Raw genomic sequence first — 22,840 nt, forward strand, 5'->3', positions numbered from 1 at the left:
TAAGCAAAATAAGATGGAACACATACACAACACATACAACTGAAAGGAAATCACCCAGTTAATCAGATGATTAAGTAACAGAATTTTCATATCCAGAAAAATGGCATCAATGCTGGTGAGGGTGGTATGGTGGGGATGGGAGTGGGGGCAGGGCAAAATGAGGAGACGAGGGCAGAAAGCCAGGTAAACCACAAAAAAATAAGGCTGAGGAAGCACTGATCAGCATGGCAGGACCCTGATCAAAAAGCATCGAAGTGATAAGGAGACGAGGCTACATCGGGAAGATGTTCCCACCAACTATGGAAGAGGTATTAACTAAGGCCAGGGCACCAATCTGAGCCAACCTCTCACTAATGCGTGCTGGAGCATCTGGCTTCCGTCTTCTCTCCTGCAGGAAGCCCATTCTCATCCCCTCATCCTCCACCCCCACCCCGGCCTCCTAGTTCTTCAGCTGGGTTTATATTTATTGTTAGAATCTGGGATAAGACTCAAAATATGGTTTTAATTTTGCAAGCAAGTTAAGTGTTTAGAAAGCATCCAAGAGTGGCAAGTTCTCAGCCTTCTCTCTACAGACGAGAAAAATCTCATGTTCGCAGTACCTTTGCTGTCCCGGGGCTGCCCATCGTTTGCAGAAATGTTACACCATGAAAGACACCTCACTAGCTGCTAAGTGTCTCCAGACCACGGCCTCTCCTTCTTTGTAATTTCCTACAATCCTCTAAACACTCTTTCCTTTATATTATCAGTTTATCTACCATGTCTACCAGTTTATCTACCATTATGCAATAAGATTACAGCAAACTTTAAAAATGACCTTTTCTCCCCTCCCAAAATACTAACACCAGAACCAAGACTTGCTTTAGAATCTTTGGGTAATGTTACCACCTTATTTCACAACCTGTAAAAACACCTTACTGTTCAAGTCTCAATTAGACAAAAACTATAAAAGGTTTGAAATGCCCCTGGTCCCCAAACTCCCAAACTAAAATGATGGCTTCAACCAAGCAAAAACCACAGAATTTCAACCTGAGAAAGAACCTTTAAAAGTTGAGAGACCAGCTGCCAGCACCCCAGCCTGATGTAGACTCTCTCAGTGTCAACCCTGCTGGCTAGGCTTGAACACCTGCACTCACAGGGCCCAGAGCAGCCACTGCACTTTCTGCACCTCACCCTCAGTGCTGCTCGCTGCCCCAGGACTGGCCTGATGCTCTCCTTTCATGCATTCAGAAATGTTTCCTTCCCCCACCTACAATGTTTTGTAAGACTCTTCCTAAAAGTAATGACCTCTCTTGAATCCAAATACAACTGATATTCATACTGCCTGTGGAAATGCTCATCAACAATAAGGAATGTAAGGAAAGAAGTGCTATCCTATATAATAAAGAGGTAATATGCAAATTAACCCTCACGTCCGCACAAGAGGGCTGCCTACAACCAGGCTGGCAGGGGGGTTAGTGAGAGACGACCAAACGACTGAAGCAGCAGGCTGTGTGGGGCAACCAGGCCGGCAGGGGGATTAGTGAGGGATGACCAAACAAGTGAATAAGCAGGCTGCGTCGGGCGACCAGGCCGGCCGGTGGGTTAGTGAGGGATAACCAAATGACTGAACAGCAGGCTGTGTCGGGCGACCAGGCTGGCAGGGGGGGTTAGTGAGAGACGACCAAACAACTGAACAAGCAGGCTGTGTGGGGCAACCAGGCTGGCAGGGGAGTTAGTGAGGGATGACCAAATGACTGAACAACAGGCTGAGTGGGGCGACCAGGCCGGCAGGGGGGTTAGTGAGGGACGACCAAACGACTGAACAGCAGGCTGTGTGGGGCAACCAGGCCGGCAGGGCGGCCGTGAGGGGCAACCCGGTCAGCAGGAGGGGGCAGTTAGGGGTGACCAGGCTGACAGAGGGGGGCAGTTGGGGGCAACCAGGCCGGCGGGGGGGGGGGGGGGGGGGGCAGGAAGAGGTGACCAGGCCGGCAGGGGGACAGTTAGGGGTGACCAGGCTGGCAGAGGGGGGCAATAAAGGGTGACCAGGCTGGCGGGGGGTGGGTGGGTGGGGGAGCAATTATGGGCGACAAGGCAGGTAGGTGAGCGATTTTGAGCCAGCGGTCCAGGATTGTGAGAGGGATGTCTGACTGCCAGTTTAGGCCCGATGGCAGTCGGACATCCTCCGAGGGGTCCTGGATTGGAGAGGGTGCAGGCTGGGCTGAGGGAACCCCCGCCTCCCTGCACGAATTTCATGCACCGGGCCTCTAGTAAAGAAATAAAGAGGAAAAGAGGAAAAAAAAGAAACAATACACTTTGTGGCTGTTGAACGGTAAACAGAAATATGATTCACAGCAATAAATACCTTGAGAAACCTGCATGCGATTCACTGGCAGGGGCATGGGCCCATCTATAATGACAGGGGGGGAAAAAGGTTATTTAAAATAATCCTTGATTGAGGAATAAGGAATTTTTCTTGAGTACTTCAAATTTAAAGAAAAAACCAGTCAACAGGTCCCAAAGCACTGCACATTTGATGCTCGCAAACCCTTTAACCCTTTGCACTCGCTGGCTTTTTTTCTCGATTCCTTTATTCTACTGCTAACCGTGTCGAGTCACACTCAACATCCGAGTGCAAAGGGTTAAAGGACCTCCTCATGAGAGACTCAATGGCTAAACATGGGCCAATGTACAAGGTCATGACAACTATCAGTCTCCAAAATGTGGGCTTCCTGAGAACATAATTCTATATACGTAGAAACACACCCCAAATACAGAAGGAAAAACAAGCAAACAGACTAAGGGCTGATAGAAGGAAATGAAGTCCTTACTTGGAGGTCTCACAGGTTGTGACTGTGGTATCCCAGGGGGCTGCGCCCCGGGGGCTGGTAAGGCTGGCTGGTTACCCAAGATGCCTTGTTTGTGTAAACGCGACCTCCGTTTTTCTTCTAGTTCTTTCTGTATCTTGTAGATTTTCTCTGCTAATAAGTGATAGTATTCATCCTAAAGAGCAATAACATTAGGCAGTTAAAACTATAAAAAATGAATGATCTGGTTTGTATGTTTTAAAAAACTAATGAACTTTTTATTAAGTACACTGGCAAAGGTAAGTGTTCAACACTTCTAGCTAATAAACCAAAGGCCCAAATTCTTGTTGAACTAGTTACATTACAGCATTTAATAGACAGTAGGTATTAAATGGATGTTACATTTCATTCCACAGTTGAACCGCTTCTTGGATATTCACTGGTGCTGGCAATAACATACTATAAGCAAAACAAACAACGCCCACATGGACGTGGACATGAGATCCATGGATAAAATGCTATTTTGTATACCTCATTTACCTGTAATGGTGATACTATAGTAAACAAAGAGAGTTGTGAAGGGACCTAATTTTTTTTTTCAGAGAGGGAGAGGGAGAGAGAGAAAGAAACACCAATGATAAAAGAGAATCACTGATCGGCCTGCCTCCTACAGGCCCCACATTGGAGATCGAGCCTGCAACCCAGGTATGTGCCCTGACAGGGACCTCCTGGTTCATAGGTCGATGCTCAATCACTGAGCCACGCCAGGCGGATGGGACCTAATTTCTTATCTGCTAAGTCTCTCTGGTCAGAGTCCTCAAGGTGATGGGCCTACCCAACTAACATATCCCTATTTCCAGACAAATCAGCCAGACAGATGCAGTTATATCTACCACAGGTATGTGCAGGCTGGAACAAATATGGCAACCTACCCGGCTGTTGGCAGACTCATACATGTCCCCTTCCACTTTCTTAGCGTAGGCTACGAGGTTCTCCATGCGGCGATCCTTCAGGGCTGCAGGGTCAGGTGTTGGGAAGATGGCTTGGACGCTAGGAGGACAACATATTCTATCAACCCACTTTCAATACATCAGTATCTTGCCATTTTATATGTGACATGGAAAGAGAAGCTTATCTTCCTACAGGGGTGATACACTGTTGAGAGAAATCCCAAATCTCTCTTGCCTAGAATAGGAGTACACAAATGAAGTCATTCTCTAGAGACAATGCTAACCTGTTGATTTATCTTTAAGTCCAAAACAATATTTTGCTATTAGCAATAAATGCTAGGTCATCTCAAGAATAATACAAGTTTTTAAAAAGTATTTTTATTGATTTTAGAGAGGAAGGGAGAGGGAAAAAGAGATAGAAAAATCAATGATGAGAGAGGATCATTGATTGGCTTGCCCCCTAACACACCCCACACTGGAGACCAAGCCCACAACCCAGGCATATGCCCTGACTGAGAATTGAACTGCAACCTCCTGGTTCATGGGTTGATGCTCAACTACTGAGCAACACCGGCTGGGCAAGAATAATATGATTTTGAATTCCTACTTTTAAATTATTTATTACAAAAAATTTTTATTAAAATAATGAAGAAAACTTCGAGAGAACCATTGGTTAACTTCACCTTCAATTTAATTTAACTAGCTTGTGAAAGTTAACTATTAACTTCCTGCATGTTCACTGACTATATATATGATAGTACTATCACGCCATCTGTATTCACTAGGCCCAAATTCCCCCAATTCTCAGGGGTCTCCAGAAACATAATCTTGAGCCATAAAATAAGACAAAGCTTCTGAGCTAATCCCAGCTCCCTCATGTAACCCAGAGCTCAGAGGACATATCTGGCTGCACTGGGAGTGTTGGCCTCTGTGACATGGCTCACAGTTCATGCTCCTCTATAAGGTAGAGCTATGAATGCCCTGGTGCCCCTCACTGGGAATGCAGGGTCTGGATTCTCTGGCCTGCCAGCAGTGTCCATGATTCCCTAAAAAAGGATGTTGAGTCCCTTCAGCTACTAGGGTACTATCACCTGGAACCACTTAGGAATTAAATCAGATACTGATGAAAGTGCAAAACTGTCACAATGCTATCAGCCACAAAATGTTTCTGTCACATGTGAATAATGGGTGGAAACGTACAGTTTATGCACTAGATGGCTCCGCAGGTCCTGGGTGACATGTTCATGCCAGCCTTTCCGAACACCAGTGCTGGAAGTAGGTGCTGCTGTTGGTATAGTGCTGAGGGTTCCAATGTTTCCAGAGTTTGAGCCATCATTCATCAGTGGGCTATGGGAAGAACAAGAACTTCATCCATCTATTAAAGTGACTCAAATGTGCTTCATTTAAGTAAGGCCTTCAGCCATATGAGACTTAAAAAAGTTTAAGTTAGGAGAGCCAAGTGATGAATGTACAACAAAATTGAAACCATGTTTTATCTATTATCTGCTCTGCATTTATAATTAAAAGAAAAATAGCATGCCTCCACCCAAACTATTTTCTCTGCCTCACATTTAGAAAGAATCACGGCGTTTTGTGTGATTCCCAGCCCATTTTCATGTGTGACTATCACATAGGAGCCGATTGAAACATGGGTCTTACTTTGTGGCCCCAAGGGAAGTTGGAAGAGCTGATTCTGAAATCAAGTTTGGTGGCTGCTGATCTGTTGTTATTCCTCCTGTTGGAATGTTCATTGGGTTATTTCCTTTAAAAACAGAAAAGAAATCAACTTCTAAATTATAATATACACTTAAGACTTCAAGTCACTATATGAATAAGCAATTCTTAATGAGTTATAATAATAAACACTATGGCAGGAACTCTGGAAGTTATATTTTCAATAATGGTGATTGACTTGTAATACAAGTTCAGTTGCAGACTCCTTCCCACTGTATTAGGTAATTGAAATAAGACAGTTTCATGGAGGCTGGATGGTAAAATAAGTATACTATAAAGCTGTGGAAAAAATTAGAAATGATCCATTTCAGCTTTAGATTTTGATCCTGGCTTTATTAATACCATGCCCTAAACAACTAAACTGACTTGTCACATATATGTGTCATCTATTTTTTTTGTATATCAGAAAGTAAAACCATAGATACTAAGTGTAGGTGAAAAGCATAAAAGGTCAATTTGTCTACAGTATTCATTTTATAGGATAAAAGAAGTTAACAGTCTTATCCCAAATTAAACCATCAATAGGAATGGAGTTAGAATAGAATTCAGGTCTTAGGACTCCAAACCAATCTCCTGGTCAGTAGAAGTTAGATATACATTAGGGCAATTGGCTTCCAAATGAGATGTTTTCAAAGAGCCATTTTTAAGGTAAAATACTAAAGAGAGAGAGAGAGAGAGAGAGAGAGAGAGAGAGAGAGAGAGAGAGAGAGAACAAAATGAACACAATAACCTTGATTTAACTTGACTGACATTAACTGCTTGGCTTAAGCCTAAGTTTAAAAGGACTATGTTGATGTAGCCCTAGCTGGTTTGGCTCAGTGGATAGAGGGTCGGCCTGTGGACTGAAGGGTCCCAGGTTCGATTCTGGTCAAGGGCACATGCCCAGATTGCAGGCTCGATCCCCAGTAGGGGGCATGCAGGAGGCAGCCGGTCAATGATTCTCTCTCATCTTTGATATTTCTCTCTCTCCCTCCCTCTCCCTTCCTCTCTGAAATCAATAAAAATATTTAAAATATATATTTAAAAAAGGACTATGTCGATTTAAAGAAAAATATTAAGTAAACAATATGCAGAGGTAGCAAAAATTTTGGAGATATGTAAATAAAAGACTAAACACTGGCAAATAATGGGATAAGATTACACTAGGCCAGGTGTCCTCAAACTACGGCTCGCGGGCCACATGCAGGTGTTTTTGCCGTTTTGTTTTTTTACTTCAAAATAAGATATGTGCAGTGTGCATAGAAATTTGTTCAGTTTTTTTTAAACTATAGTCCGGCCCTCCAACGGTCTGAGGGACAGTGAACTGGCCCTCCGTTTAAAAAGTTTGAGGACCCCTGCACTAGGCAATACTAATACACTGGTACACGGAGAAGGCTGAGACAGGAGAGATTTTCTGAGACTCCCGTTAACCAGTCCATGTCCCGGTTGATCAGTTCCGGCTGTGGGACAACCCATAACCAAGACGTGCTAGAAATGGCAGACCATCTATAAGTTATCCTATATAATAAAAGCCTAATATGCAAATCTACTGAACTGCGGAATGACCGGTCGCTATGACGTGCACTGACCACCAGGGGGGCAGAAGCTCAACACAGGAGCTGCCCCCAGCCCCCAGGCCAGCCAAGGTGGGTGTGTCAACGGGGGGTGGGGGTGGGCAATCACCCTACTGGTCACCCCACAGATCGGCCCTGATTGCCCACCAGGCCTAGTGCACTGGGCCTCTAGTCCATTAAATAAATGATGTACTGAGAGTCAATGCAAGTGGTACAACCATAATTCTAACTTGTGAGACTTTGCATTCTGAGCCATATGAAGTGTCCTTTATGAAAACTGTCCAGACAGAAGTGGCACAAGCAACAAAAATGTCAGGCAAATGCTACTCTTTTAACAAGCCTGTAACATATTCCGTGAATTGGAAATGTTTGCCTTTTCCTGGAAGTTTTTTTTTTCTTTCAATTTACAAGATACCATCACCATAATATATACATTTATTAATTTGAAGTTAAACTGAAAACAGCCTCTGGTTCCAGGAAGACTTGTCATTTCCATGCTGTATTAGGACAAAGAAGTTTTCAAGAGTTCCTTCACTTACCCAAGGGGTTGAGAGTCCTCATCTGCTGGTGAGTTTGAGGCTGTGCTGGTTGCTGGCCAGAAACCTGAGGCTGCAGCTGCGTCTGGGGCTGGTTTAGGTAGGGAAGTCCAAGAGCAGCATATGCTCGCTGCATGGAGCTGGGGTCTATAGGATTTGGGTTACTTAAAGAAGTAGCATTCTGCTGGCCTGTACCAACAGAACCAATTGTGTTCTGAATTCCACTAGCTGGAGACCCCAGGATGGCTAGAACAACAAACAAACAAAAAAGGTAAGCAATAGAGAGAAGCCCATAAATTATTTTAAAACTACTGAGAAACGAGTAAAAATTTATCAGAAGACTATATGTCATGAAGTATTAGAACAAGTCTACCAAGAAAGGAGGTGTGCAGAGAGAAGGATCCTATTCTATTCATCTATTCTGCATGCCAGTAGCTGAGGAGCACAAAGCTGAAGAAAATCCAAGCTTCTCTCTTAGAAAATAACAGACCATAATATCAGAGATCACTTAATAAAATTTAATATGTATCAAAGTCTCAGAATAAGTCAGTTCTAGGGGAGTGGCAAACATGATAACAAAAAATGTTTTGATTCTTTTTTTTTTTTTTTTGGGGGGGGGGGTGGTCTCCAGCCATCACTGAGATGAACTAATAGGCATCCCCCTCCTGCTGCCACTCCCCCTGGGTCCTTCACTGTACAAGTCAGAAGGATTAACAGAAGGAGCAGAGGTGATGCTCAGTCAATCACTTATTAATAAACCTATGATGTGATCTTCTAAATAACAATATCATAATTCCTTGAAACTTATGTGTACAATGACTGCATTAACACCACACCTTTCTTTCCTACGAGTTTCCTATGCAGGAGGGCACCATGCTGAGCTCTCTGATTGTGTAAAGCTAATCAAGAAAGAATGTACTTGACTGACTGACTGATCTAGTTGAAATTAATAGATAGAAAGAGGCTTGGATTTTCCTTTAGCCAGGTGTCATCTCAGCTTCATTGATATTCAAGACCTGGGCTCTGCCTCCTGCAACCATTAGCTTCTCTAAAGGAAAATCTATGACAACATAAAGAACCTCATTCCCAATAGCTTCAAAGTTAACTGACAGATGACCCCTACTTGCAAATCCTTGGTCATTTCAAATACAATTCATCAGTCCGTCCGTCCATCCAGCCATCCAAATGCTCTTATTTGGTGAGCAGTTACCATATAATAAGTTTTATGACATACTATTTATTCTTCTGTCCAACTTCCCCAAACTTTAGAGTTATATTATAAATAGCTGATAAAATTGATACTATAACATATGATTTTTAATACATAAGATACTATATACTAAGGCCTTTTTTCAAAATCAGACCATTATGTGTTTATTTTCTCACATTTAACCATCAGTGTAACTATAACATAAACAATTCAAATACTTATCAGAGTAACTTAATTAAACTGAAATGTGTGAAAAAACTTGGTAATTACACATCCCATACTGCTAACTTTTCTAACAAGGATATTCAGATCTCAAACTCATTAATGTTTATTAGTTACAATTACACCCACCAAACATCTCATTACAATAAATGAAAGATTCCCAAGCTGTACTTTATGACAAGCGTGTAGCTAAAATAAATCACATAGAATATCTTTATTTTTTTCTAGTAGTATTTAATCGTGTGCTCATTGTACTCCTGAAAACAACATGTGAAATTTTCTAAAAGCACTATGATGTAAAAAGGAAAATAATAATGGTAGGATGATTTATTTTTCTACCACCTTGTGGTATAAGCAAGAAGAGACCCAGACTACATTTGTTACACATAATGATCAATTGTGGAAAGGAATTAAAAAAATAAAACTAAGTATGTATACAGCTTTTCATTTCTATGTGAAGATGCAATAGAAATGCTTTAGTGACAAGTTCTATTATATTCCACTTTCATCCACACTTCCTCAAATACCATCCTTTTATTTTTTATTTTTTGGTTAATCCTCACCTGAGGATATTTTTTTCCATTGATTTTAGAGAGAGTGAAAAGGAGGCAGAGAAAGGGGGGAAAGGGGGAGAAGGAACACTGATATGAGAGACACCCGTAGATTGGTTGCCTCCCACATGCGCCCAGACTGGGGCTGGGGATAGAAACTGCAATCCTTGACCAGGAATTGAACCTGAAACCCTTCTGTGCTCAGGCCAATGCTCTAACCACTTAACACACAAGCCAGGGTCCAAAATGCCATCCTTTTTTTAAAAAAAAAAAATTCTTTATTGTTGAAAGTATTACATATGTCCCATTTTCCCCCACTGACCCCATTATAGCCTGCCCTGCCCCCTGCCCCAGGCCCTCACTGCCTGCCCCATTGTCTGTCCTTGGGCCATGCATATATGCATACAAGGTCCTTGGTTGATTACCCCCATCCTCCTCTGCCTTCCCTCAGATTCCCCAGTCTGTTCCATGCTTTCATGTTTCTGGATCCATTCTGTTCATCAGTTAATTTTGTTACTTAGATTCTACATGAGTGAGATCATGTGATACTTGTCTTTCTCTGACTGACTTATTTCACTTAGCATGATACTCTCCAGGTCCGTCCATGCTGTTTCAAAGGATAAGAGATTCTTCTTCTTTACTGCTGCATACTATTCCATGGTATAAATGTACCACAGCTTTTTTATTCACTCATCTACTGATGGGCACTTGGGCTGTTTCCAGATCTTAGCTATTGTAAATTGTGCTGCTATGAACACAGGGGTACATACATTCTTTCTGATTGGTATTTCAGGTTTCTTAGGATATATTCCTGGAAGTGGGATCACTGGGTCAAATGGCAGTTTCCTATTTAATGTTTTGAGGAAACTTCATACTGTTTTCCATAATGGCTGCACCAGTCTGCCAAATGCCATCCTTTTAGTCAAAATGTCCCCATCTTAGGGCGAATTCCATTCCCAAGTCCAAGGTCTTTTTCAGGGCAGCCAATCCCATGGAAACTGCTGACATGGTCACTGTAGTTGTGTTTATGTTAAAAAGCATTTATTTCCTAAATATAAAACATTACTATATTTTTAAAAAACATACCTATCAAGAGACAAACAAGTATCTGGAACTTGGCATTTGTAACAATCAGAGGCAAGGAAAACATAGTACAAGCAAAAGATGTCTGACATTTAAGCATGGCCCAATTTGAGTCCAAATGCTGCTAGTAGATGACATACTACTTCAGAGTAAGAAAACACAGAAATTTATTATTGGGGTGATGATTGGTTGAAAGGGGAGTTATCAGGTAAAAGCAACCATAAACTCTGTTTTGGGAGCTCAAGATGCTACCATCCCCTCCATGAACATTTTCCTGATCTCTCTCTTGGGCAGCAGTCATTCTTCCCTGAATTCTCTCTCACATTACCCACTAGGGCTCTGCTTCTCTTTGGGCATTTACACTTCACATATTCACTTGCTCACTCTACCAATTAAGTTGGTACAGACTGTTTGCCAGGCACTGCTAGGCTTCAGGATACAGTGTGAGCACAAAGCCTGCACTCAGAGCACAGAATGTTGGGAGAGACAACAGACTAATCACTTAACAAATGTAAAACTGCAGTTCTCTATCAGAGAAGATCATGCTCATCTCACCTTCCCTGTACATTCCCTGAGGTGGGACCAATGTGTGACTCATCTTGACTTTGTATGTCGAGGTGCCTTGTAAAGTCCCCTGCAGAGTTCAAGTGAGCTGTAGCAGTTTAGCAGAATGACTGGCCTTTTTCAGACACCTCCCACCCCCAGCCCTGCAGCACTGAGTTCTTCAGGCTGAACAAATTTTAAGGAGTGCTAAGAACAGCAATGCTTCATCTGGCATCATTGATAATGAGGCTGTCCGCATTAATCAATTTTATACATTACTGACGTTTATCTCCTTAAATGTCAAAACCTCTTATTCTTTTTACTTTTTACATCTTTTTTTTTTTCTTTCTTTGAGCTAATGCTATTCATTTTCATACACAATCAACTGCCATGTAACACACTGCTGTATTAGTTGGCATTCCTGCTACCAGCACATCTTCAAACCACTCCCTGGCTCCGGCACTGTCCCATTACTCCCCTTCTGTCACAGCTTCATCAGGACCCCATGACCTAGGAAACAAAAGGCTATGCTTCGTAGTGGTCTGTTTCCAGGACTCACTGTCACTTTTCATGTAGATCCAAGGCAGTCCTTCCCTATCGCGCACAAAGACAGTTCTTCCGTAGGTTCCATGCATAGTATACTAACTTGCAAATTGAGTTCACCAGGAACTTCAGTCCCCAATCATTCTCAATAAAACCGAACTCAATGGAAAATCCAACAAAAATTGACACATTCCAAAGCTTTGTCAGAGTGGCGGGAGACATACCATTAAGCAGACAAAGCAACTACTTAATATCTAGTCACCACTAAGATTTCTACTGAAAAAGTTGGGCTGGAAGTTACTCAGGCCTGTATACACATCTCTGCAGAGTTGCTCCCACACAATGCCTTGCAGGTGCCATGCATGCCAGGCCTGCCTTCCTTTCCAGCATCTTCTTGTACACAGTACAGGACATGATAAAAGAGAACATCCTAGCCCAGTTGTCAGGCCTCCCATCAATCCATCATTGAGCAAGAATGCACAAACCAAAAAACAAACAAAATAAAACAAAAGCATGCACAAACCTTCCAACAGTTTTTCTTTAGAAGCCAAATGACTCAGGAGCGAGAAACACTATGTTACGCAGAAGAGCAAGGACAACACTGTTCTGATCAAACACATCACCAATGATTGGTACTTAAATCAGGGATAAACAAGCCCACCACTCTGTCCCTATTGCCATTTAAGTTCTACTGCCTCCTCTGCTCCCCATGCCAACAACAGTCTGTCAAAAGAAGTGTCTGAGAATCTCTGAGACCTCTCAGATGGAACAAGAGCCTGTTCAACAAACACTTACTGAGTACCTAAGAGGCTACTCTTTATGAGTAGAAGTTTTAAGGAGGTAGAGTTGGACTCAATATCACGAAGGAAGGTATTTTGAAACAATCAGAGGTGCCTAAAATTAAAACAAACAGCCAGGCTAGGGAGTGAGCCAGTGGAGGTATTCGAGCAATAGACTGGAGGACTGCTGATTGACACTCTGTCAATGGGCTCATGCTGCATGAGTAAATGGGTTCAGTTCGACTCTGGGGCTGACCTTATAGCATCTATTTGACAGTCCTTGTGGATTTCTGAGTTGGTTTCCCCCAGAGAAGGACTCGAATCTCTTCAACAGCTCCAGGACAGATACACGGCCCCTTCAAGGCATTCCAAGAAGAGCATCTCAACCGTTCATGTGCATACCAATAACCTGGCAATTTGTTAAAATGCTGATTCTAATATAGAGAGCCTGGTATGAGGCTCCAATGTCTGCATTTCTTTTTAAAATCTTACATCAATGTGAGAGCCAGTTGCCCCCCACACGCACCAGGGATAGAACCTACAACCCGGGAGTCGAACCGGCAACCTTTCAGTGTGCCGGATGACGCTCAACCAACTAAGCCACACCGGCCGGGTCCAATGTCTACATTTCTAATAAGCCACCTGGGAGTGCCCATGTTCCTGGTCTAAGTACTACACCTGGAGAAGGAAATAAACTTCACTGATGAGGCAACTTGAGTTCTAATAGGCAATTTGGTCATGTGTCCACACAGCTCCAGTCCTCCATGCCACCCTATGAACTAGAATTTATTGAGAGTCAGATGCCAGGACTGACATTAGATATACTCCTTGGAAAGTCCTAATTATTCAATAAATTCTGATTTCTCTGTAAAGGATAGATAGCATGAGATTGGTGATTACAGAATCTCTAGAAAACTGAAAAATCAAAATCTCAACAACATAAGCCAAAAAGGTAACCAATGGTCTGAGATTCATTTCAAACAATCTCAGGTTAGCTCCACAAGTATTTCTGGTAGGTTCATAGAGACATCAATGAGAGAAGTCTGATAGTAAAAATGTGTGCACCAGGTAAGGTAAGCATCTGTGGGAAACCCTGCCTAGAAAGCAGTCTTGGTGGCACAGGGCACATGCTCCACAAGTGGGCACAGCTGGGTCTGAGATAGCCCCCAGGGGACCTCACCACCTCAGTACAAACAGTCCCTCTTTCCCTGAATTACCTTGTTTGCACAGGAACCTCTGAGTCCAGTCAGATCCTGCTCTTACAGACATGTCAACTCTGCTGACACTGTTCATGCTGTTTAGAATATTCTATTGTTACTTTATTGAAATTGGGTTCCATTAAGCCTCACCCGCCAGCAAATCCCGGTCTTCTCTCCTCAAGGATTGCCAATACTAGTGACTTGTCTCTACCTTGTTCCTTTGAGTGATATCACTGTCACATCATTTTTAATGTAGATATTCTGACGCTGGAACTGACTTTAAGGTACTAGAATGATGACTCTGCATTTCTTCTCTATTGCCTAAACCAAGTGTTCACACGGTTAAGCACAATTTGCTTTAGAAGAGTTGAAAAATACCAACAAACATTTACAGAAAAGATATCGTTGAAACTTGCTCATTATATCAAACTCTTCTATAGTCACAACACTACTATTAGAGCCCAAAGAATACACTCAAAGTTGAAACCTAATTTGAGAAGCATTTAATAATTTTTTAAATAGGAGCTTTCATGAAAAATTACTAAAACTTTGTACAAAGATAATCTAAATATTACCATGACTATAATAAAATCGCCCTGGTAACTCCTTACATTATGACTAGTAGAAACACTGTGGTTTACCACTTCAGAGAGCACGCACCAGATAAACTGTCACAACAGCCAGAGAGTTATAAGGATGTTAAAAAAAAAAAACCCACAAAAAACCACATACATTTCTTTTAAAAAAACACACAAAAACCACATTAATGTTTCTTAAAAAGAGAAATCACAAAAAAGTTTACAATTGTCATGGTGATACATACTAAAACCAGAAGGTCCCAGAAAAGCCACACCCCAAATTAAAAGTACAGAATGAAATCTTATCTCATTATTCATAGAATTAATACTGTACAACTACAAACTCAAATGAATATTTTAGCACTTAAAAAAGCATATTACTGAAATGCATCCTAAAACACAAACAAGAAATTGTAACCATCAAAAATACTAGTTTAAAAAATGGTTTTATACTAACTTAGAGAAAAAACAGACTGTATTCTACTAGAACTATTGTCCCAAATATCTTGTTCTAGAATACCCAGATTCCTAGACTTTCAATTTATATGAAAGATGTCCTGGAAATTTTTATTAATTCAAATTTTGGTCAATCAAAAATTAATTTAACTCATTTTGGGAAGTGACTTTGAAAGGAAACTCAGTATGACTCCTTCTCTAGAGAGGGAAGGAGAATAATGGGCCCATGACCCCTAGATGTCTCGCCTAAGTGACATGGACACTGTTGAGCAGAGTCAGCTCACTAGACATCCTCTCAGGAGGGGGTGAGCTGGACTTAAAGGAAAAGCACCTGGGTTATCATCGGTGCTCCACTCCCGGACACTTAGGAACAATGAACTTTTCCATCTTTCCTTGTACCACTCGCAAAACAACCAAAAAAGAAAAACAGCACACATTCTCCAGGTAGCAGTGGGGTCTTGAGGAAGATGATCAAGAATGAGAGGAATGAACATGTAACCACAAACGGGAGGGTGGCAAGATGGCACAGACAAGATGGAGGAAGACTAGAAAGATTGTGCTGTGCTCCAAGTCACAGGGAGCAGCTCCAGCCAAAGGGGTAACATGATATTAAAAAGCACGTCTTATCTGTCTAAACTAAGGGACACCCAAAGACCACTGTTTTACGTCTAAAATGACAGGAAAGAACTTGAAATTGGGAAGAGATGCTCATCTTTTCACTGCTCTGATGACTACAGGGAACCCCTGGGAGTCCCACACAAGCCTCCTGAGCTGGGATCACTGCTTAAATGGTCAATCAGCTGAAGGCTACACAGATGACTCCAAAGACAACAAAGCAATGGGAATGATCAGAATGTAGCCAGTCTGGGGCAGAGACTCTCAATCTGTGCTGAATAAATTGTAAGTTATGTTAATAGGACTGGGAACTGCAGCTCTATGGGGGATGGAAACCTCTCAAATGTCTACATGTGGGATTCTATACTGACCCGGCCTGACTGACTTATCTATGACTTTGGGGTAAGAGGTTTCCAATTCCAAAAGAAGTGTCCTTTTATTTCCCCTGCTCCACCCCAAAATCACTGCAATTAGTGACACAACATTCAAATCCTCAGATACTGAGTATCTGTCAAGAAATAGGAAGAGTAGGTCACTTTGGTGATAATCCTTTCCCACTGTTGCCAATTCTGGTACAGGGGGGTGGAGGTGGCAGAGAATTAAATTCCAAAACAACCACGCCCACTGAGCACAATGAGACTGTCTACTCACTAAGCTTTGCTTCATCCTTTGTCACTGTGTGTCTCCACTCACTACTGTCCTTTGTGGTTAATAATTTCTGCCCTGCTTCCTACCTATGCTTATGTATTCTCTTCAGAAATAGCTTATTTTCTCATCTCCAAGCTTCTCTACCCACAATGCTCACTTACTTTGTTGGTTTCGCTTGTCACTGGCATTTTTCAAAGGGAGGCAAACAGGACAGTCATGTCGTGTGCAGTTCTTCCAATGAGAGATGATTTGTCGTGAAGATGCACAATGGGCAACTATGACCAGAAAAACAACGAGATGTTATTTTTCTATCCAAATCGTCACACTTTCAAATACACCTAAATTATAATGCCAGGTTCCATAAGAAAATGGTAGCAAGGGTAACCATAACACAGTACAGGCAGTCCTCAACTTACAAACAGGCAGTTTTCGAAAAAGTTTGTAAGGCGACTGTTGAGAATTCCAAACAAAAACTTCCCATAGAAGCAATGTTATGAATGATGGTGATTAAGGTTCAGCCCACAAAACAAAAGCTATTTGACCTGAAGTACTAAACAACTGGAATGAAAGGTAGAATAAATAATTCTGTAAGGTCACTATTTAAAATAAAAATGTTTTATTATGTTTAAGGATGAAGCCATCTAAATACTCTTGTTGAAGAAATACAAATAGAGAAATGAGAAGTCTGTGGAGATTCTGAAGGGGCCCCCCTGGGCACTTTTCAAAGTACTTGAAAGGGTAATTAAACCTGGTTATTCTCAGTCTTTACCTTCCATATTAAGGCACTGATTTTTTCCTAAAGGTTTGGCATAACCCTCCTTCGGCTTCTCCATCAGTTTAAGGGTTATGCTGGGGACTCACAAATGTCATAAAGGGAGAGAGGGAGATCAGGTAGACAATCTCCCCAAGGTTTAGGAGCACAAGAGAGAAAAGGAAAGAGGATAAAGATTAGAGGAAAGTATAGTAGTTAGTAAGAAACACTTTCTTTGGTAGAATCAAAGGGTCTGCCACAGAAGAGGGGGAAGGGAGGCACATGGTGTGTAAGTCACCACCGGGAGCGAGGAGGTGGCAGAGATGATATGGTGCACACAGTTCCCCCAGGTCACGGATAGTCACCCAGGACAGCTTCCCTGGTACCCTGATTAGCCTCAAGACAAAAGTATGGAGGAGAAAGGCAGTGGCTTGACACATGACACAGTTGCAAGAGACATTATTGAGAAAAGGGTTTGTACATGCATGTGTGTGTGCTACACTGCCCAAAAGAAAACAGTGCCCTAGACATTTATAATGAAGACTATGTTTAAGAAGTGACAAATATTTTCTGTGACAGAGGAAGGAGGAAAGGAACAAACGCAGGGCACAGCCTTATGCAGTAGAAGGTCACAGAATATTATCATAAAACCAAATCACCTTTCTCCTCAGTAATTAAGTGTTCCAGTGGTATCTGACAGGATGGTGTGTAAAGACGTAGGTTGCAAGAACCTTATAAGAGAGCTGGCTAATAACAAGGACAAATTTCGTCCTAAGCTTTGCCAGTAGGATTTCAGAAAATGGCACTTACCTTGACAGGCTTTCCCAGCCTGACAGTGTGTCATGTGATTCAAAACATTTTTCATGGTTCGACAATGTGGGAGAGAACAGGCCCGAACCTCTCCGTTTGCTTGTTCTCGTCTCTGACATTTGTGAGCGTGAAGCAGTAGAACCAGCTGCTGCTGTATCAGTTTGCGTTTTTCAGGATCTGCAGTGGGGCCCGTTGCAATTGCTTGTGTGGGTACAATTCCCACTGATGTTTGCATCTGAGACTAAAATAAAACAAATTAATAAACATTTAATAAGCTTTTAGAGTTCCAATTCATGTTCATTAATTATTTTTCAAAATAATGTTAAAGTTGATGGATATCGGCCACAGAGATAAGGCAGCTGGTGTGGTTCTCTTTAATTCATCAAAGACTTTAAGGAAGATAAAGAAGCAAAGAAATAAACCAACTGAAAAACAAGGCTGATTAAAGTTCACTGTGTATGACTGTCTCAGAGCAAGAAAATGATGCTTATTCTTAACTGTAGTAACCGAAACCCAACTCACTCAACAATATATACAAGAGCAGGAAAAGCTGTGTATTATCTTAGGTTAAATCATATGAAACTGTTGTTTTTGTAGGCCAAAATGGCCAAACATTGGCAATTTCATATGGTTCAACTTAACGGAAAAAATATCTGATGCAGAAGAATCAGAGCCACCCTCTGGATTTCATTATCTTGTGACCAGAGGACAATACTTTCAGTATTCATTACCTGTCCTAAAAGAATAATACACACTTATTCTTAATACGACCATCTAGTACAATTGCTAATGCTTATGAAATGCTTTGCCTTCCATTAAAATTTCCACTCCGATATCTGGACAATATTTTCAAAAAGTATTTGACGATCTGCTAAAGATACAGAAATAAGAGTTTAGTTGCTTTCATCCTTAAAAAATAATAAGCCAGAACTGCAAAGAAAATGGAAAAGGTGAGCTATGGAGTCTTCTTATTCTTAGACACTACCAACATTCTTCAGACAACTCTAGTATTCTGACACTAACACTCCCAACTTGATTTTATAACACTCTCTGCCTCCCCTTAAAGTACACTGTTACTTTGACTTTTCAAGTTAAGAATCTGAAATTGTTGCTCAATGAGATGAAAGGGTTGTATGAATTCTAAGTGGCCTGAAATTCATGTTAGAAGTATCCTTAGACTCTAAAAACTTCTCTGCTTAGTCCTCATTGCCCAGGTGGGCACCAAGAATGGACAAAAAGTGCTTAGACAAGAACCTCCCTTTAAAAATACAGAACCAAAACTGTGATGTTGTAAATACCCCCAAAAGTAGAGCATAAATTTTATGCAATTTTGTTTGAAAAATATTAAGAATAAAGGGACAAATCTCTCTTACCAGCTACCAAAATTACAAAACTACAGATTTCTTTACATATATCTAGAAAAACAAACATGTTCATTGATTCCAGTGTCATCTGAAAATACAAAAATAAATTCCAGACGAATTAGGGTGTATAAAAATAGGTTAAAATGGGAAAAACTATCTGAAAAAAATAAAGAATATTTTTAGAATGAGGGTAAAAAAACTTACAAAGACATAAAATTAAGGTTTAAAAAGGGAAAAATTGTGTGAAAAATTGTTACTTTTGAAAAGTGGAAACTGAGTCTAAAGTGAGGACAATTCTTAAAGCTCCTTATATACAGGGTGGAGCAAAAGTAGACTTAGTTTTTTTTTGTTTTAAATTTTTTAAAAAAATATATTTTATTGATTTTCCACAGAGAGGAAGGGAGAGGGATAGAGAGCTGGAAACATCGACCAGCTGCCTCCTGCACACCCCCCACTGGGGATGTGCCCACAACCAATGTACATGCCCTTGACCGGAATCGAACCCGGGACCCTTCAGTCTGCAGACCGACGCTCTATCCACTGAGCTAAACCGATTTCGGCAGACTTACAGTTTTGAGTACACAAAACAGAGTTTCTTCTTTGTTTTTTAAAAAAATCCTCACCTGAGGATATGCTTTTATTGATTTTAGAGAGGATGGGAGAGAGAGAAACGATGTGAGCGAGTGCAACATCAATTGGTTGCCTCCTGTACACACCTGATAGGGGAGCAAAACTGCAACCTAGGTATGTGCCCTCACCAGGAACTGAATCTGCAACCTTTTTTGGTATATGAGACAATGCTCCAACCAAGTGAGCCACCTGGCCAGGGCAGTTTATTCTTATACTAGAAGTCTGATGCACGAAGATTCATGCTAAAATGGGCTTCCCTTTCCCTGGCTGCCAGCACCGCCTTTCCACTCCAGCCCAGCCCCTTTCCGCTCAGGCCTCGGAGCTGCTTCTTTCCACCCCCGCCCCCCTTCCTCTCTAAAAAAATCAATTTAATTAAAAATTGCTATGCTTCAAAGGACAATATGGAGAAAGTGAAAGACAACCCAAAGAATGAGAGAAAATATTTGCAAATCATAGATGTAATAAGGAACTTATATCTAAAACATACAAAGAACTCTTACAGCTCAATGATAAAAAGACAAATAACCTAATTTAAAAATGGACAAAAGATGTGACTAGATACTCAACACCATTAGCCATTAAGAAAATGCAAATCAGAACCACAATGAGATACTACTTTGCACCCACCAGAATGGCTAGAATTTAAAAAAAAGACAGTAACAAGTTTTGGTGAACATGTGGAAAAACTGAAACCCTCATACACTACTGGATTGTCAAACTGAGCAGCCACTTTAGAAAACAGTCTGGTAATTCATCAAAGGGTTACACCTTGAGTTACCATATGACCCAGCAATTATCCTCTGAAGTATACATCCGAAGTAACTGAAAACATACGTTTACACAAAAACATGTACACAGGGTCAGAAAGAGATGTGACAACAAATGAAGGATTAGAGAGATGTGATGTCGCTGTCTTTGAAGACAGAGGAAGGGAAAGAACTATAAGCCAAGGAAAAGTAAGAAGCCTCTGGAATCTGGGAAAGGATTCTCTCCTAGAGCCTGTGACGCCTTGATTTTAAGAGTATAGGACTTTGCCTAGCCAATGAAGCTCACTGGTTGAACATCTACCTATGAAGCAGGAGGTCACAGTTCGATTCCCGGTCAGGGCACATGCCCAGGTTGCAGGCTCAATCCCCAGTAGGGGCGTGCAGGAGACAGCCAATCAATGATTCTCTCTCACCATTGATGTTTCTCTCTCTCCCTCTCCATTCCTCTTGAAATCAATAAAAATATATTTTTAAAAAAGAGTATATGACTTTTAATCTACAGAACTGTAATATAATCAATATATGTTATTTTAAACCACTACAGTTACGGTAATTTGTTAAAGCAGCAGAAAACTTATACATTCTTTTTTTAAAATATATTTTATTGATTTTTTTTTTTTTTACAGAGAGGGAGAGAGAAGGATAGAGAGTTAGAAACATCGATGAGAGAGAAACATTGATCAGCTGCCTCTTGCACACCCCCCACTGGGGATGTGCCCGCAACCAAGCTACATGCCCTTGACCGAAATCGAACCTGCGACCCTTGAGTCTGCAGGCTGACGCTCTATCCACTGAGCCAAACCGGTTTCGGCAACTTATACATTCTTAAAAAGACCATGACTCCCAATTCTCTATACTCTTCCTCCTGTGCTGTATTTTTCTTCATAGCCCCAAACATAACTGCCATTTTGCTATATATTTGCTATTATTGATGTCTGTCCCCAGTAAGTTACAAAAGGCAGAGTTTGTCTGCTGTGTCCACAGTATCTAGAGATGTACCTGAACAAAAAGGACACACAAAACAAACAAAAATGTGTACAGAAATGTTTGTAGCAGCATTATTCATAATAGCCAAAAAAGCAGAAACTTTCTTAAATGCCTGTTGACACATGATACAACACAAACTATGAAAACATTATGGTAATTCAGTGATTTTCAATTGTTGTGCCACGGTAGGCACACTGATATGCCTCAAAAAAATTTTAAAAAAGCAACACCTGACTATTTAGTCAGGGGCACGAACCTTTTTTCCCTTAAATTGTCAAAAAAACAAAACAAAACAAAACACAACAGCCAACACAACAATGGCCACCCAGTGTGAATGAATCAAAATTATACTTTTTTTTTGGTCAGATGGGCAAAAAATGTATTTTTTGGTATGCCACAGAATTTTAGTAATTAGTTTATGTGTGTCATGAGATGAAAAGGGTTGAAAATCGTTGTGCTAAGTGAAAATAGCCAGCCACAAAAGAGCACAAACTGTGTAATTCCATTTCTATAAAATGCCCAAAGAGGATAAATGCACAGGGGCAGGAAATAGATTAATGGCTGCCTCCAGCGGAGGGATCAGGGGAAATGGGGAGTAACTGTTAATACTACAGTGTTTCTTTTTGGGGATGAAACTTTTCTAAAATTGACTGTGAAGATGATTGCCAAATACCATTAAACTGTATACTTTAATGGGGGGAACTTAAGTCTACAATAATAAAGGTGTAATATGCTAATTAGACCGAATAGCTAGATAACCTCCCAGACGAAGCCGGGGCTGCGAGGGCCGAGCCCCTTGCATGAATTTTGTACATTGGGCCTCTAGTAGTATATAAATATATCTCAAAATAGCTGCTTAAAAAAGTTCTATCCAATTTTTAATCATTAAAGAATTGAAACTAAAACAAAAGGCATTTTTTTACCTATCAATATGATCAAGAGAAAAATACAATAATTGGTATTGATGATAATATAGAGAAACAGTAATTCTCAGGCACTTTGGTGATAGTGCAATTTAATATGGCTTTGGAGAGCAGAATATGTCAAAAGAAAAATGTGCATTTCTTTTGATTTAGTAGTTCCACTTCTTATGATTTATTATTAGGGAAGCAACTATAAACTAGTGCACTAAAATGTATGTGCAAAGACAGGCATCATGCCTTGATTAAATCACCAAGAATTGGAAAACTCCTAAATGCCTTTCAAAGATAGACTAAACAAATTATGGCAACAAACTTAATGAAATAATATGCAGTCATGAAAATAAGTGGGACCTCAAGAGATCCCAGTCACAGCCATGTGGAGCAAAAGAATGGCCCAGCTGAGGCCTGCCCAAATTCCTGACCTACAAAAGATTGTGAGATATAATAAAGTGATTATAATAATAACAATAATATATTAGACCATTATACTTTCATGAAAAGCTGTCTCTAACATATGGAGCTAAAAAAGGTTACAGAATAGTACCATAAAGTCAGTTTTTTCTTTATTAACTTTATATATGTTTGTATCTGTTCTTAGAAAACTCTATTATCTGGGGTTTATCTT

At 40.9% G+C, this 22,840-nt stretch overlaps 1 protein-coding gene across 3 annotated transcripts in view; it reads right to left on the minus strand.

The window, feature by feature from the left end:
- Positions 1-22,840, minus strand: part of CREBBP (CREB binding protein) — a 148,921-nt gene that overhangs the window by 50,869 nt on the left and 75,212 nt on the right. For 2 of the 3 annotated variants that reach the window (XM_008141649.3, XM_054714672.1), the window contains exons 4-11: positions 17,545-17,785; positions 16,145-16,258; positions 7,560-7,802; positions 5,393-5,495; positions 4,934-5,080; positions 3,716-3,833; positions 2,808-2,979; positions 2,342-2,386 (exon numbers count right to left, since the gene is read on the minus strand). In XM_008141649.3, the coding sequence (XP_008139871.1) occupies positions 2,342-2,386; positions 2,808-2,979; positions 3,716-3,833; positions 4,934-5,080; positions 5,393-5,495; positions 7,560-7,802; positions 16,145-16,258; positions 17,545-17,785 (1,183 nt within the window). The remainder of the gene's footprint in view (positions 1-2,341; positions 2,387-2,807; positions 2,980-3,715; positions 3,834-4,933; positions 5,081-5,392; positions 5,496-7,559; positions 7,803-16,144; positions 16,259-17,544; positions 17,786-22,840) is intronic. The other variant, XM_008141650.3, reaches the window with a different exon arrangement.

Source organism: Eptesicus fuscus, chromosome 4 (genome assembly GCF_027574615.1).
Source record: "Eptesicus fuscus isolate TK198812 chromosome 4, DD_ASM_mEF_20220401, whole genome shotgun sequence".
In the NCBI taxonomy this organism is placed as follows: domain Eukaryota; kingdom Metazoa; phylum Chordata; class Mammalia; order Chiroptera; family Vespertilionidae; genus Eptesicus; species Eptesicus fuscus.